A 15,652-nucleotide genomic window follows, 5' to 3' on the forward strand; every position below is an offset into this window, starting at 1 on the left:
TATCTCCACGTTGAGAGACTGCTGTTGTTTCGCAACTGTAAGCGCAGTTACTGAAAGACCGCTCCACTTGTTGATACGTTCTTTAACTCCACGGACCTGAATGTGTACTTAAATAAAGAGTAAATCAGCAACCGGTGTGGTGTTTCATTAACCAATACTCGTGCCTCTTAGTTCCTAAAGGAATGATGCATTACTTGGCTGCCATTGTACTTCTTAGTGTCGTAGTCTATGACGACACTTTTTCAGACCGATAATCCATGTAGGAACCGTCACGTATTCCGCAAGCAACAATTGTCTGAAACTGTGCTTGCTATACTCGTTGACGACTTATAGAAAGCCTTCGATATGGCTCCGTATGTCAACTAGTAAGGTATCATATGTGTTTACGGAAGATCGGAACAAGGTCTCTTAATTGAGGACTTGCTAGCAAGAGGAATCTCAGTGGATAGCGCCTAATAGCGAGACATGATTCCAAGTGAAAGGAGCACCCAGGGTATGTACTGAAGGAAGTGTAATACTTTTCAGGCTGTATACCGAGGTGACTTGCGGCCATATCGGTTGGACCCTAGACGACTGGAAAACCATAGCTTCATCATATGAATACCGATTGCAGCTGGTAAGAGCTGATGAGAGGGTTTGAGCGTGGCGCAGACCCCACGATGTGCAAGCTGATAGTGGTCCTCGTTCGGGCGTTAGTGTGTGTGCTGTCCTTAGCGAAAATTATTTTAAGTTAGATTAAGTAGTGTGTAAGCTTAGGGACCGATGACCTAAGCAGTTTGGTGCCGTAAGATCTTACCACAAGTTTACAAATACTCATTTGATCACTACATGTGACGCTAGGCGGACCCGCCATTATTAAAGGAGACGAAGGGTATTGTGTCGTCAGTAGAGAAGCACTAATAGAAGAATGGGTCGGCAATGAGAGCTCAGTGCCTCCGTATCGCGAATATTGAGTGGATGTAACTTGAGTAACATTTCTTTTGGAACATTTCAACTATTGTGAATGTGCCAAAATGGACTGTTGCTTATGTCATTGCGGAAGGGAAACCCAAAGGAACAGCCACAGGTACACCGAACCAGAAGACGCTTGAGCGCCGACGGGCAGGGACCAGCCGAGCACTGCGGAGGGCGGCCGTGAAACGTCGCATGAAAAAAGCAGGATAATGAATCACTCTTTGGTTACAAAGTGCTTCCTTCTCGTCTCGTCGTGTACGATTGTAAGGCCAATTTGACGCTGTTTAAGGTCGCGCTGTGTGATAGACTGTCATGTGTACGTAGTGTAAAGTCGTAGACTTTCGAACCACCTAAGAGAAAAGCGAATTTCTCTTCCATCTCATGTTTTTGCCTTTTCTACCGCCTGCCTGGGTGGCCGAGCGGTTCTAGGCGCTACAGTCTGGAACTGCGTGACCGCTCCGGTCGCACGTTCGAATCCTGCCTCGGTCATGGATGTGTGTGATGTCCTTAGGTTAGTTAGGTTTAAGTAGTTTTAAGTTCTAGGGGACTCATGACCTCAGGACCACACCTTGCTGAAAGTGTACGTAGCAGATTTCAAGCCGTTACAAAGGCAAAGTGTGGACACGCCCCATATTAATCTCCAGTAATGGGTGTCCTGAAACCTTCGACCAGATATCGTAACTACTTGGACACCTGATCTTTGCTATACAGACGCAGCCTCCAGTGAGTTGTACAATATTCTCCATCTTATGATTATATACTGTGTACGTTTCTCAGCCACATGCTTTCCCTGTAGCCTAGCCCGTATTGTGAGTGTAAGCTGCTGGTGAGCCAGACCTGACTGCTCGTCCCGTTTCCACAGAGACGCTGCGCATGTACACCCCTGGCTCCGCCTCTGACCGCAAGTGCGTGAAGCCGTACCGCCTGCCCGCCACCGACACCTGTCCTGACGGACTCCAGCTGGAGCCTGGAGACGGCGTCTGGATCCCCGCGCACGCCCTCCACCACGACGAGAAGTACTTCCCCGACCCCGAGCGCTTCGACCCGGAGCGCTTCAGCCCGGAGAACAAGCACCTCGTCAAGCCCTTCACCTACATCCCGTTCGGCGTTGGACCTCGTATTTGCATTGGTAAGCGATTTTCTGTTCCACTTTCTTCATCTTCTCTACACGTTCTTTTTTAACGTAACCATCCCGTCGATACAGATTTTCCTCTCCACTGTTACTATTGATGCTTAAATGTTTAACGAAAGCTATTTACATAAACACTTTACGTGTATTTTACTCGTCATCTTCACTATTAAGTACTGTCTGGGACACTGGGAACGTCAAAGCCATCCACACTGTGTTTAGTGCAGTGGCTACAGAACTGTTTAAAAACACACTGGGTGTCATTATGTGGCTGCACTCAATTTAGCGTTTAAGTGGATAGTATTTCGCTTGAGGCTCTGGTTCAACGCAACTTTATTTTGATCCTCGTTAAACTATAAATGTATTTTTTAGTTTAATTGCAACTGTCAAGTGTCAGATATTGCTGTGTTATTTTGTCGAGTGACGTTGAATGTAGCAGAACCGATATATTAAGCAGCATCTTTAGAGTCTTATGACAGGTGTGTGAGGGTACTGCGAGGCCAGCACAGCGTACCACTTATTCATTGTAGTCGTACAAAGTTTTTTTAATGACTCTGGTGGTAGTCTTCTCAAAAATTTTCGTCCGCTGTTACACTTGGAGTTACTTCGTGACCCCTTGAGAAATGAATACAGCCAGAGCAGCAGTAACAGTTAATTATACGCACTACAAGTCCTGCGTTAGTTACGTGGTATGTAGAGACCTGGCTCAAACAATTTTTCTGACTGAAGACAACAATAGGTTCTGCATTCAACGCTCAGTTGGGCCTGTGTTTTTTATGTGTCTCATAAGAGGGCCATTTCAAAAGTCCTGCACGCTGCACATGCCCGACTGTTAAGGTGGCGTTATAGAGTTGAAATTAATGTCAGTTGTGCGCGAGATTTTAGTTGTGACAGTCGTACATAGCGATCAACCAGTACATTATGACGACCCACTTAGTAGCCGGTTCGTCCATCTTTGGCACGGATAACAGCGGGAACGCAATGAGGCTTTGGTAGGTGGGTGGAGGGAATTGGCACCACATCTGCACACACAAGTGACCTGACACCCGCAAATTCCGGTGTGGGGGTCGGTGACCTTTGGCGCCATGTTCAGTCACATCCCAGATATGTTCGATCTGGTTCATATCTGACCAGTTGGGGAGCCAACACATCAGTGTCAACTCACCACTGCCTTCCTCGAAGCAGTCGATCACACTCCTGGGTCTTGCTACGTGCCGTGTTATCTTGTCAAAAAAAGCCACTGCTGTCGGGGAAGATGATCGTCATGGAGGGCTGTACGTGGTCTACAACCAGTGCACGATACTCCGTGGCCGTCACGGTGCCTCGTACGAGCTCCACTGGAACCACGGATTACCACGGGAATGTTCATCAGCGCACAATGGAGTCGCCGCCAGCTTGTCTCTGTCCTGCAGCACAGGTGCCAAGCAGCTGTTCCCCTGGAAGACGACGGATTCGCGCCCCCCGACCGACACGATGAAGAAGGCATGGGCGTTCATCAGATCGTACAGCAACGCTCCACCACTGTACCAACGTCCAGTGCCAGTGGTCAAATGTGGACTTCGGTCATAGTTGCCGATGTCCTGGCTTTAACATTGATACACGCATGCGTCGTCGGCTATGGAGGCCCATTGTTAGGACTGTTCGGTGCCCTGGGTGTTCAGACTCACTTACACTCTGCCCAGCATTAAAATCTGATGTTAGTTCCGCTACGGTTCGCCGCCTGTCCTGTTTTACCAGTCTGCCCAGCTTTCGACATCCGACATCCGTAATGAGGGGGACCGCCCAGCTCCATTAAATCCGAACGTGGTTTCACTTAATAAAGGCAAGGCCTCCGGTCCTGATTGTATAGCAGCCACGTTCCTCTCAGAGTATGCTGATAAAATAGCTCCACACTTAGCCATTATATACAACCACTCGCTCACAGAAAGATACGTACCTAAAGACTGGAAAATTGCTCAAGTCACGCCGATACCCAAAAAGGGAAGTAGGAGTAACCCGCTGAATTACAGGCCCATATCACCAACGTCGATTTGCAGTAGGGTTTTAGAACATATACTGTATTCCAACATTATGAAGTACCTCGAAGAAAACGATTTATTGACATATAGTCAGCACGGATTCAGAAAATATCGTTCTTGTGAAACACAACTAGCTCTTTATACTCATGAAGTAATGAGTGCTATTGACAGGGGATGTCAAATTGATTCCATATTTTTAGATTTCCAGAAGGCTTTCGACACGGTTCCTCACAAGCGTCTTCTAACCAAACTGCGTGCCCACGGAGTATCGCCTCAGTTGTGCGACTGGATTCGTGGTTTCCTGTCAGAAAGGTCACAGTTCGTAGTAATAGACGGAAAGTCATCGAGTAAAACAGAAGTAATATCCGGCGTTCCCCAAGGAAGTGTTACAGGCCCTCTATTATTCCTGATCTATATTAACGACATAGGAGACAATCTCAGTAGCCGTCTTAGATTGTTTACAGATGATGCTGTCATTTACCGTCTTGTGAAGTCATCAGATGATCAAATCAACGTGCAAAATGATTTAGATAAGATATCTGTATGGTGCGAAAAGTGGCAATTGACCCTGAATAAAGAAGAGTGCGAAGTGATTCACATGAATGCTAAAATAAATCAGCTAAATTTAGATTACGCGATAAGTCACACAAATCTGAGGGCTGTAAATTCAACTAAATACTTATGGATTAGAATTACAAATAACCTAAATTGGAACGATCACATAGATAATATTGTGGGTAGAGCAAACCCAACACTGCGATTCATTGGCAGAACACTTAGAAGGTGCAACAGGTCTACCAAAGAGACTACTTACACCACGCTTGTGCGCCCTATTCTGGAGTACTGCTGTGCGGTGTGGGATCTGCATCAGGTGGGACCGACGGATGACATCGAAAAAGTACAAAGAAGGGCAGCTTGTTTTGTATTATCGCGAAATAGGGGAGAAAGTGTCACAAACATGATACGTGAATTGGAGTGGCAATCATTAAAACAAAGGCGTTTTTCGTTGCGACGGGATCTTCTCACGAAATTTCAGTCACCAGTTTTCTCCTCCGATTGCGAAAACATTCTGTTGGCACCCACCAATATAGGGAGAAATGATCATCACGATAAAATAAGAGAAATCAGGGCTCGCACGGAGAAATTTAAGTGCTGGTTTTTCCCGCGTGCCGTTCGCGAGTGGAACGTTAGAGAGACAGCTTGGAGGTGGTTCATTGAACCCTCTGCCAGGCACTATAGTGTGAATAGCAGAGTAATCACGTAGATTTCGATGTAGACATTGGTTTCGCCACGTATTGGAGACACCCACCACAGCAATCCTCTAACACCCTACAGGTCGTACAGTTCCCGAAATGTTCGTGCCGAGCCTCAGGGCCATCACAATCTGCCCCAAGTCAGACTCAGGTAGTCCACGCGCCTTCCCCACTCCATTCACGGACAGCACGCTCACCGGTACTACATACGTCGTGCGTGTGTGTGGCTGGCAGACATTCCTCGCCAGGTGAAGCTGCTGTCGCCTGGACGGGCTTATATCGTCATCAGGTCAGTGGTCATAATGATCTGACTGGTCAGTGTATGTGTTTACCGGTTTGCGTGGCTGTGTTGTGACTACTACAGTTTTAAAATGGAAGCTCAAACCGAGCCTGATCGAATTACACGCAGTGAGCACAGTCCTACATCAAAATCGGGTACCTACGTGTAAAGGACCCAACGCAAATTCACAACGCTTTGAGAGAGGTGTGTGTGTGAGATAGTGTAGTGGATCATAGCACAGTGTCGCGGTGATTTCCACGTTTCTGTGGAGGTCGGGTAAGCATTGAGGACAACTCAAGACGTGGAAGGCAATCAGCTGCAACAGACTACACCTCTCAGGTTATTGTTAATGACGTTTTCAGAGAGAATCGACGAAAGACACGTGAGGAAACTGCGTATGAGGTCAGAGTGGCTGAATCTCCAGTTTAAAGAACAAGAACTGAATAGTTAAAGATGAGAGACATTGCTGCCAGTTGGGTTCCGCATGATTAGAGTGAAGAGCAGAAAGGAGGTTGCAAAAGAATCGCAGGAGAATTGCTTCAACGTTATCTGGCAGCAGGAGAACAGTTCCTGAAAGTATTGTTGCACTTGTTGAAATCTGTATACGAGATTCTGAGCCAGAAGTGAAGTAGCAATCGTCAAAGTGGAAAAGTTCCGACTGACCACGCTTGCAGCTGGTGTCCTGGTTTTTCGCGATAATGCGAGAGCGCATATTGTCCTACCACTGAGAGAAACGCTCGACAAATATGGATAGTCAGTACTCCCCCACCCACTACACAATCCTGATATGAACCCATCAGACTTTTATTTGTCTCCCAGATTGAAGCAACAACTTTGTCGAAAACGTTTTGGTACAAATGACGAAGCTCGCAGTGAGGTTATCCCAGTAATCAGACATTTCAACAATGAAGGTGGCCTATCCGGCTTACAGAGATTGCCAAAACGTTGGGAAGCTGCCATAAGCAAGAATGGAAATTGTACTGAAAGCCTGTAAAGGTATTTTATCAAATTAATTGTTTTCTTCGATTCTGTCTTGCAGTGTGCATAACTTCTGAGGCGACCCTCATAGCAAAGCAAGTTAATTAGCACCGTTGTTAGGTGTACAAGTTCAATTATTGATACTGCCACAACTACTAGTTAACTCACCCCAAAGATCATAAGAAATCAGAGGGTTACCACACACAACAGGATTAAGCCAGCTGCACGTTCAGGATACCTTTGTTTATATTTGGGCGTTTCATTAAATAGTGCAGCTAAACAAGTTATATAGGAAAAAGGCTCCCGAACATCCAAATGAACTTACATTTTGTGACGTTAGGTTGTGCACGGAAGCGTGAAGTGGAAATTGGTCGTCACGGTAGGATTTTTTACCCAGTAATAACCAACCAGAAGAATTAAGATAAAAGAGTGCGTGATCGTACGGACCCACGAATCCGGACATTCCACGAGAGAGATTGCGCATGCGCGTAGCATCACAATTAGCGACGTTATTATGAAGAGGTTACTCCAGGAGGTCACTGATCCCAGTCGCAGCTGTGGTGTGTTAAATTAACCGGTGCGTCCCGCCGAACTGTAAACTACACTGCTGGAATCAATCATGAGCAGTCATTATCAACTGTTGCACAGGAACAGTGTTTGTTGTTGGCTGGGAAACGCCGTGTGATGCGTTCAGCTCCCTAACTGGAAAGGTTTCCTTCCGTTGTGTACGTTGGGACCTAGTAAAGTTTGAGAACCGCGACTTATGCATATCTAGTACATTTGTGCGAACCTTAAGACACCATCTCTCCTCCCAGTGCAGGAGAAAGACAAGCTGTGAAAACGTCTTCCATAAGCAGCATTCTAACCTCCTACCTCCCAGTCTAGCCCCAACGAACACTTCCGCGTTAACAAGCTCTGTTACGGCGACAAGTCTCTTCTAAATACAATTCACCGAGAGACAATAGAATTCTGTCTTCTTTCTTCAGCTGCTGCTCGGAAGCCATTTCTAATAGCTACAGCTACGATCGGTTAATCATTTAGACAACTTGATCATGGTACGAAGAGATTCGAAAACAAGACATCGATTCCCGAAATGCAGTCGCATTCCAGATACAGCGTGTGCAACTAGGTGCTAATGATGACAGGATCTCTGCACTTACGTCGGCCGAAACAGTTTATATTGACTTAATAATTTAGATGGTAGTGCCAATGATAACGTAACTGGAAGAGCCAAAAGTGCTCACCAAATAACTGCAAAGAAAATAATTAATTTAGGCATTTACGCTCCTGTGTTCACAATGAACAAATACCGCTGTTTAGCTGCTGGTCACATAGGAGCCATTTAATTAATCTGAAAGTACCATACATGTACACTACACAGAATATCACAGAAATTTGAGCATAAAGTGCACTATTTAAATAGCTAGAAAAAAGCAGTGTGTGAGTCTATTCATACGTAGTCTTAACAATTCGGAAAGTAATAATACTGAAAATTAACTGTAATTACTGAAAATGGGCTGTAGTTACTGAGAATCTATTTTTCTCCACCGGACAATCCAAACTCACCACAACAGATTAATGCTAACTGCACAGGGCTCTTGTTATTACAATTAAATCAATCACAGTTATCCAAAAAGTGTTAAAACACTGCTCACGAAGCCAATACAAATACAGTAAGCCACAACGACCAGTAAAACGATGAAATCAAAATTAGGAAACGCGTCGTAATTAAGATTACTAGAGCTACTGAGATTCTCTCAGACAATTCAGCTATTGAACAAATCTTACACTTGCGGTACCTGAGGGATGACTTTATGTTTCGCAGCGATAAGTAATAAACTGAAGTAATATTTGTAAATATTTGGAACAATAAAGGGAAATCAGAGACACCAAGTGCGAAGTAAGTTTTTAAGTTTTACAAATCGAGTGCAGTCCCGCAGTTATTTATGACAATGAAATTGGATGTTAACGTAAAAAGACAAAAGAAGAATTCGAACTTTAGAGGCAGAGTTTGTGACGAGAACTAGTAGAGTTACAGTATCAGTGACAAAACTAAACAATATGGGTTTAATTAAAAAACTTTCGCCATCTTACACTTTTACAATATATGACTCTTCATACTGAATATCCTCTATTAAGTGTAACGAATAACGATTAACTTCAGATCTTCAATTATATACACGATCAAACTATTAGTCTGAAAACTGCATAGTTCCAGTACTACTTAATTTATGATCGTGTCTCTTATAAATGGTACAGAGACTTCCAACAGCGTAAAAATAAACAATATTAATTCAGATAATAATAAATAAGACTATCACATAAACGATTATAATCAAAGTTTTATTCAAGAGAAATCTTAATTCCACTAAAACCGTCATATATGTACTGTTGATCTGAACTTCCTTTTTTAAATGCTAAATAGGAAATCACTTTCTAATGTTGTGCAAAATTATATTTGCTTGGTCGCAAACTGGCTTTCGCGTCTTACGTCATCTTCAGGCGATGATAATTACGTGCGACTTGCACAGATATTATTCGTCAAAAGATACAAAAATGGTGTCTAATGTTTACATACGAAAACAATTTTTTTTCTTTTTTGGTAACCTAAAATTACATTACATTAACTAGAAAGGTAGAGGAACAAACTTCTCATGTTGAGATATATTTAACAGTTGATGCATTAATGGCTTGAATCTAGTATTTGTAACAGAAACTTAACAAACAGGAAAGAGTAAATTGAGTCTGATCATTTAATATTATATTGTGTGTCATGTGTTTGGTTTATTTGGTCGCGAATACGTGGCACAGAATGCCAGCTTAATAGCAAGTGGTCAGACTCAGTTTCCTTTTTCCCATTTGTTAAATTAAGTTATAGATACTAGGTTCAAATTGTAAAAATTTGCTTTGTTTCTTATCGATTGTTAAATGCATGTCCATTTAAAAACTTTGTCCCCTCCACCTTTTTGTAGTAAATGTAATTATTTCTGTGTGACAATTGAAAAAGATTATGATGTTTTGCTTCGCAAACATTATGAGTCAATTTTGTAACTTTTGCACAATCAATTATGTGTTTAAGTCGCACATCATTTCTAACTGTTTTTTCGACATTCGATTGTCACCTGAAGACGGCCTAAGAACCCGAAAGATGAATCGTTAGAAAACAAATTTAATTTTGCAGAACATTAGGAAATGTTTTCCCATTTAATATTATTAAATACTACTATCATGTTGTGCCAAGCACCAATGAAAAGTTTTCTTGAAAAAAAAACCAAAGAAAAGACCTCACATAGCTGCTTGTTATGAGAGAGACTCCCATCATCTGGCTGTGTTTGAGTTACCAAACAGACGTACCTGTACATGCGAAATAGCTGTCGTAAGTTAAAGGTATAGGCTCATACCATACTCGTCTTACCTACAACCAGTTGTTCGCGTCCCTGCATCCCATCCCATCCCATCACACTGCTGCCTCACTTTCTACAGCAGCCTCACTGACCAATTACGCTCCTCTTACAGCTCTACCCTAATTTCTGTTTTTCTGACTCATTTAGGTATTGTTACTCCTAGCTATTTATATAATTCCTTTCATGTTGTTATTTTTTATCATAAAGAGAATAACGTTTGCCATTACTTGAAATGTAATGCTAAATGCAAAAATAGCATCTAGAGGAATTTGTAGGGCTAATAAGTACTACAGACAGGAGGAAACTATAAGTGTACTGCAAAATCTAACAGAGCATTTGAAATAAGTTGTGGCTAATTTTGCGAAGTTTAATATAGAACTGAAATTTTTCTGTTTGTCAAATGCTTCTGCCCCAAGAAGATGGCTTTCATAAAAAACTCAAATTTAACATTTCTGTGTTATGACATAATTAAAATGAGCGTTGTAGTATATTAATACTTTTGTAATGTTGAGTCGATTCCTTGTGTTGCACGTGAATAATATGAACAGTTTGACTTCTTTGCACATCTCGCACTGTCCTTCACGTCTTCATGGAATACGAGTGACGTCGTATAACAGTAATAAACCACCTCAGTCGCAACTGAACTGTTTTCATTAACGCTACTGGGTTCAGTTTGGTTATGCCATCTTCAGGCATATACATTATGTTGCTTTATACCTCTGCCTAAAAACATAACAATGTGCTTACTAGTATCTGAGTATTCAAATCCCAACTAAATGGACGCCACATTCTATGGACTTCCCACATGATGAGCATGCAGTTTTCATTACGATAATCAGTAATAATAGAAATGTCTACGGAAATACGTGCATTTTTTCTGTGTGCTAAGTTTTACCTGTACGCAGTGCTGGCTATTCAGTTTACGTACGTTTATTCACTGGATGAACCACCCGTGTTTCAGCCCAGAGGTTCGCACTGCTGGAGTTGAAGGTGATGCTCATCTACCTGCTGTCCAAGTTTAGTCTCCGCGTGGTCGACAAGACGCCGGTACCTCTGCAGATCAAGCCGAACACCCTCATGTTGTCCATCAAAGGTGGCGCCTGGCTGGGAATCAGTCCCAGACTGTGAGGCATTAAAAAGTGATTGGAAGAGCCAAAGCCACCTGACACATACACTCTGTCATTTGCACTTAAGCATAGCTTCATTTAACTCTAGGTGCTACTGAATTACCGAGGTCAGCATAGACTCTGACTTCCCTGATGATAGTGTATCTTGATGGCATGGACTCCGCAAAATGGGAAAGCTTGCAGCAGAACGTAGATCGTGCCATTGAGGTTACTGGTCTCTCAGATTACGCTTTTTCAAGTCTGTAGAGTGTGAGACACCAATTACGTAGCGTCCTGCGATTTAACACGTTCTATTCCTGAGGGGTAGGGAGATGAGCTTGTGGCAAACATCGTCTACCAACAGGTCTGTGCATAATTTATGTGTTACCGCCGGTATCAGATGAGCTACGGGTTTCAGTGCTTCCAACACACCACACCCAGTGAAAGTAGAACCAGTTCACACGAACTCAACAACTTTTAGCTGCTGAGTAACCGGATTCCACAAAGTTTCCAAAACCGGCCATACCGCCAGTACACGAACTTCGCAACCAGCAGCAGCTTTTCGATTTTATCTTGGCCACTCCTCGAACCACATTACTGAGACATGTTGTGAGTATGTAACAACGTTAAGCGAAAAAAAAAATATTACATTATGATTACAAAACTGACAAGAAGCCAAGTTATTGCCATGAATATCCTAAACATCAGAAGGAAGTTGAAAAAGCTTTCAAAGGAAGTAACTTGTACAAAGTGTTCCACTATTATGGGTACAAACAACAGGGGTGCGTAGAGTACTATGATATCAGTAATTAATTCCAATAAATGTAGGTCCGGAAACCAACTGTTTCCTCAGTACAACATATACACCGAGTACATGAATATCTTACAACTGAGTCCCTCAGGATTCAAGCAGCGGATACATACACGAGGGCAAACACATTACGATTGTTTGGCATGGCCACCGTTCATGTGAAAACAAGCCTGAGCACATCTCCTCATCGACGCCCATACACGTTAAAAAATCCCAGACATGTCCAGAATACTTTGACAACCATCCCCTAGCTCATAGACACTAACAGCAGGTCTAAAATACACCAGAGCTTTTAAATATAACCACACAAAAATGTAGACGTAGCCTTAGACGTTATCAGTGTTGTAACATTGAGATGACTGCCCTTGTACAACATCGTATCGGGAAAAGAATTGGTATCTGGACCTGTATTTACTAGTATTATTTGCTTGTGTCATTCTTCTCCATGCGTCCCTTTGGTTTATACCTACAACAGTGAAACACCTTGTATCACAACTAGCTTCAAGTATAATAACGAGAATATATTCAGAAGGTATGTTTAAGCTAAGGATAGCATTTAAATTATGTGAGAGCGATATTTCAGTTTGCACAGTCTGCCATTTCGTCATTGCAGAGGTTTCTTTTTCTGAATGAATACTTGTCTTTCTTTGATATGGCATGGGACCGGAGCCGGCAAAATTTAGTGTACTGTATGAGTCTCTTTGTACTTTTCTCAAATTACTCACAAAAATCTATGTGTTAGAGTGAAGTGATTCAAGCGAAGAGTTAAAACGAGAATGAAAACTCTCTCTGTACTTCTCAAAAGCGCAGAAGACTGGTCTGCCCAAAGACACAAACGCGCTCTTCTACCTGAAGAACAAGGTACGCGATTCGGGTATGGGGTTAATGGATCCTCCCCTGACCTTTTATGAATTGCAGAGTTCCTGTGCGCACAATACAGCTGGAACTCCAGCGACACACAATTGGTTTTCCACGTTCTGTTTACTGCTGTCGACATGTAGCAACTGTGGCGCGAGGTTAACGTAGCTTCTATTGGGGAACGGTGGCGCACGTAGTTCGTGGAGAGGAGATGATGATGCGTGGTATAGTTTCACATACGCTGCTGCCGTGGAACAAAGACTCGGCGGCTGGTGTGCGGTACAGCAACTGCTCCACTTGCTGTTAACGACTTTATGTAGCCTACGAAGACCTCTGACAGTTACGCGTTACAATAACAGATGAGACTGTGGTGGTGGATTTATCCGAGTCCAAGTGTTTGAGGCGGTAGACTTTTGATATGAGGGCACATGAAATGCGATTGCTTGAACGATATTAGGAACAGAGAATACGTGCCTGTGGCTATCAGAGGGAGAAGTAACACAGCTCACTATCGTACAACGTATTAAAGTAGATTTGTAAAGACTACTGAGTTTCTCAAAATGCACATTCTCCCATGGCATTATGTTCTGCCGCCTCTATACGGGAAATGACAACGTTGCAGTGATCCAACACACAATGCTGCTTCCTACTGCCCATCCAGCGTTTAAAGCTGAAAATAGGGAGAATCGTAAGTAACAAGCTTCTGTATCCCGCCCAACACTCGACCATTTGATTTGTTGTTGTGAAACGAGTCAGAGTGTAGTTTACGTTAACGCTGCTCTAAGGACAGATTGACTTAAAAGCATGATTTGTTGTAATAAAGTATTTTTGTAACAATGTCTCAATGACAGCTGATTTAATGTGTGTGTTACAGCTATGATGAAATGTAATGTATTCTATTATTTATCAATAAAATACACATTGTCTTACGCCACTGAATTTTTTACTCGCTCTTCATACGATTGACAATACAATAGTAACAAGCTAAATCCTTGTGAAGATTTTTTTTTAATTAATCTCCTGTACTTGTCCAAAATTGAGCTAGTGTCCCACAGCTGTAATCACGATATTTCTGGAAGGATATGAGCCACATTCATTTTTTTTAAGTTGTGCCGGAATATGTTATATTGAGAGCCAACCAACGAAAGAAAATTAACGCTGCTTACAAGGAACACCTTGAGTGCGAGGACGCTAGTTCAGTCTTCATTAAGGCTCATTAGAAAGTGTTGTGTTAACAGTTACGACAGGAAAAATATTAGGTGCTAACGACTAAACATCTGCATCAGAAGGGCGACCCAAAATGAGTGTCCAGGAGGTGCAGAGATCAACCTTCTATGGGATTTATGTATTACATTTGACAAAATTGACATCATCGACAGTCAAGAAATGCTCAAAACAAACTTCTAACTTGCCCCATTAAAACGGAATGAAAAGTGACGCGCAAAGTGCATCACAAGGGTTTGCACCAGCAAGATCTCCTTGGGCGTTACAAACGATGCAGGACTTTCACCTAGGTATCCACTCTTAAAGGCTGCACGTAGAATCGTATTGGTGTAACGGAGTAGTGACAACTGATGCAGTGTGATGGCGTGCAACGGAATGCGAAACCGTCTGTCGTGGAGCTTATCGTGAAACCAGCTCCACACAGTACGACCATAATGTTTCATAGGCACGAAAAAAAAGCATTCAGAGGCTGAATTTGTGTAGTGGTTTCAGGCCATACTCACTACAATGTCACTCACTTTTCTGGGCGGTTGGTTTACTCAAGGAGTATGGTTTTCATAAGCAGACCGGGAACCAATCAAAAACAAGTTATTTTGACCAGTTATTGGCCATAAGCACTGCTCATACCATAGTTGTAGTTCTCTTACGCCCATTTTTCCCATTCGTGGTTGCTGTGACGTAAGTATTCCCTACTGCCCCTGCGATATCACGCACACAAGAAAGGATGGAAGGGAGCAGAGCAGCTCCAGATTTTCGCACCACAATGTAACTTTCCATCCAATTTAACATCCAGATTAACAGTCGGCGTAATTGTTGAGAAATACGTTAAGGCCATGTTCCCATTCAAATCAGCAAAACTGGCAGTGTTTGGAAAGTTTTTTGATACAATGAGAAGACATAAAACGGATTTATTTGGGGTTATGATTGATCATACTTTTAACTCTGTTTTAGATTTTCAGTGCAAAAAAAATTACGTCTGTAATTATGGTTTGGTCAAGGGCCAGCGTGTTTGACGTACGCAGACTGCGTGCAGTATAGGCCTTCACGAGTTAAATCAAACAGGGATAACATTAGACTATACCACCTTAAATTTATGGAAGCTTATATCTAACTAGAATGATATAACCTTAACTTTAACGATATGATACTAACCCGAATGGTGCAAATGGTTCAAATGGTTCAAATGGCTCTGAGCACTATGGGACTTAATATCTATGGTCATCAGTCCCCTAGAACTTAGAACTACTTAAACCTAACTAACCTAAGGACATCACACACATCCATGCCCGAGGCAGGATTCGAACCTGCGACCGTAGCAGTCGCGCGGCTCCAGACTGAGCGCCTAGAAACACATCTGCACAATAGTGAAAATGTTGACGGTATGAACCGTGTATCTTATTTGGAAACAGACTTGCCCCGTTCGCTCACGGTACTTTCGGTTGGCAACAGTAAGGTCTACTTTATTCTTGGTTCTCAAAGACTCCATTCATAACTGCTCGGTCAAGTCTGGGGTTGGTTTTTCCAGCAGTGTTAATTGTACGTTACGTATGAACAGGTTTACTGATCAAAAATCGACGGTATGCATCTAGTACCGGCATATGGGTTCAGTGAATGCAATGGAAAAACCGGAAGACGAC

General features: G+C 42.7%; 1 protein-coding gene across 1 annotated transcript in view; it reads left to right on the plus strand.

Moving 5' to 3' along the window:
• The window catches only part of LOC124775444 (cytochrome P450 9e2-like), a 28,024-nt gene extending 14,299 nt beyond the window's left edge, over positions 1-13,725 (plus strand). The window contains exons 7-8 of the mRNA XM_047250277.1: positions 1,817-2,083; positions 10,978-13,725. Of these exons, the coding sequence (XP_047106233.1) occupies positions 1,817-2,083; positions 10,978-11,144 (434 nt within the window). The 3' untranslated portion in view covers positions 11,145-13,725. The remainder of the gene's footprint in view (positions 1-1,816; positions 2,084-10,977) is intronic.
• The last annotated feature ends 1,927 nt before the right edge of the window (positions 13,726-15,652 follow it).

This window comes from Schistocerca piceifrons, chromosome 2 (genome assembly GCF_021461385.2).
Source record: "Schistocerca piceifrons isolate TAMUIC-IGC-003096 chromosome 2, iqSchPice1.1, whole genome shotgun sequence".
In the NCBI taxonomy this organism is placed as follows: domain Eukaryota; kingdom Metazoa; phylum Arthropoda; class Insecta; order Orthoptera; family Acrididae; genus Schistocerca; species Schistocerca piceifrons.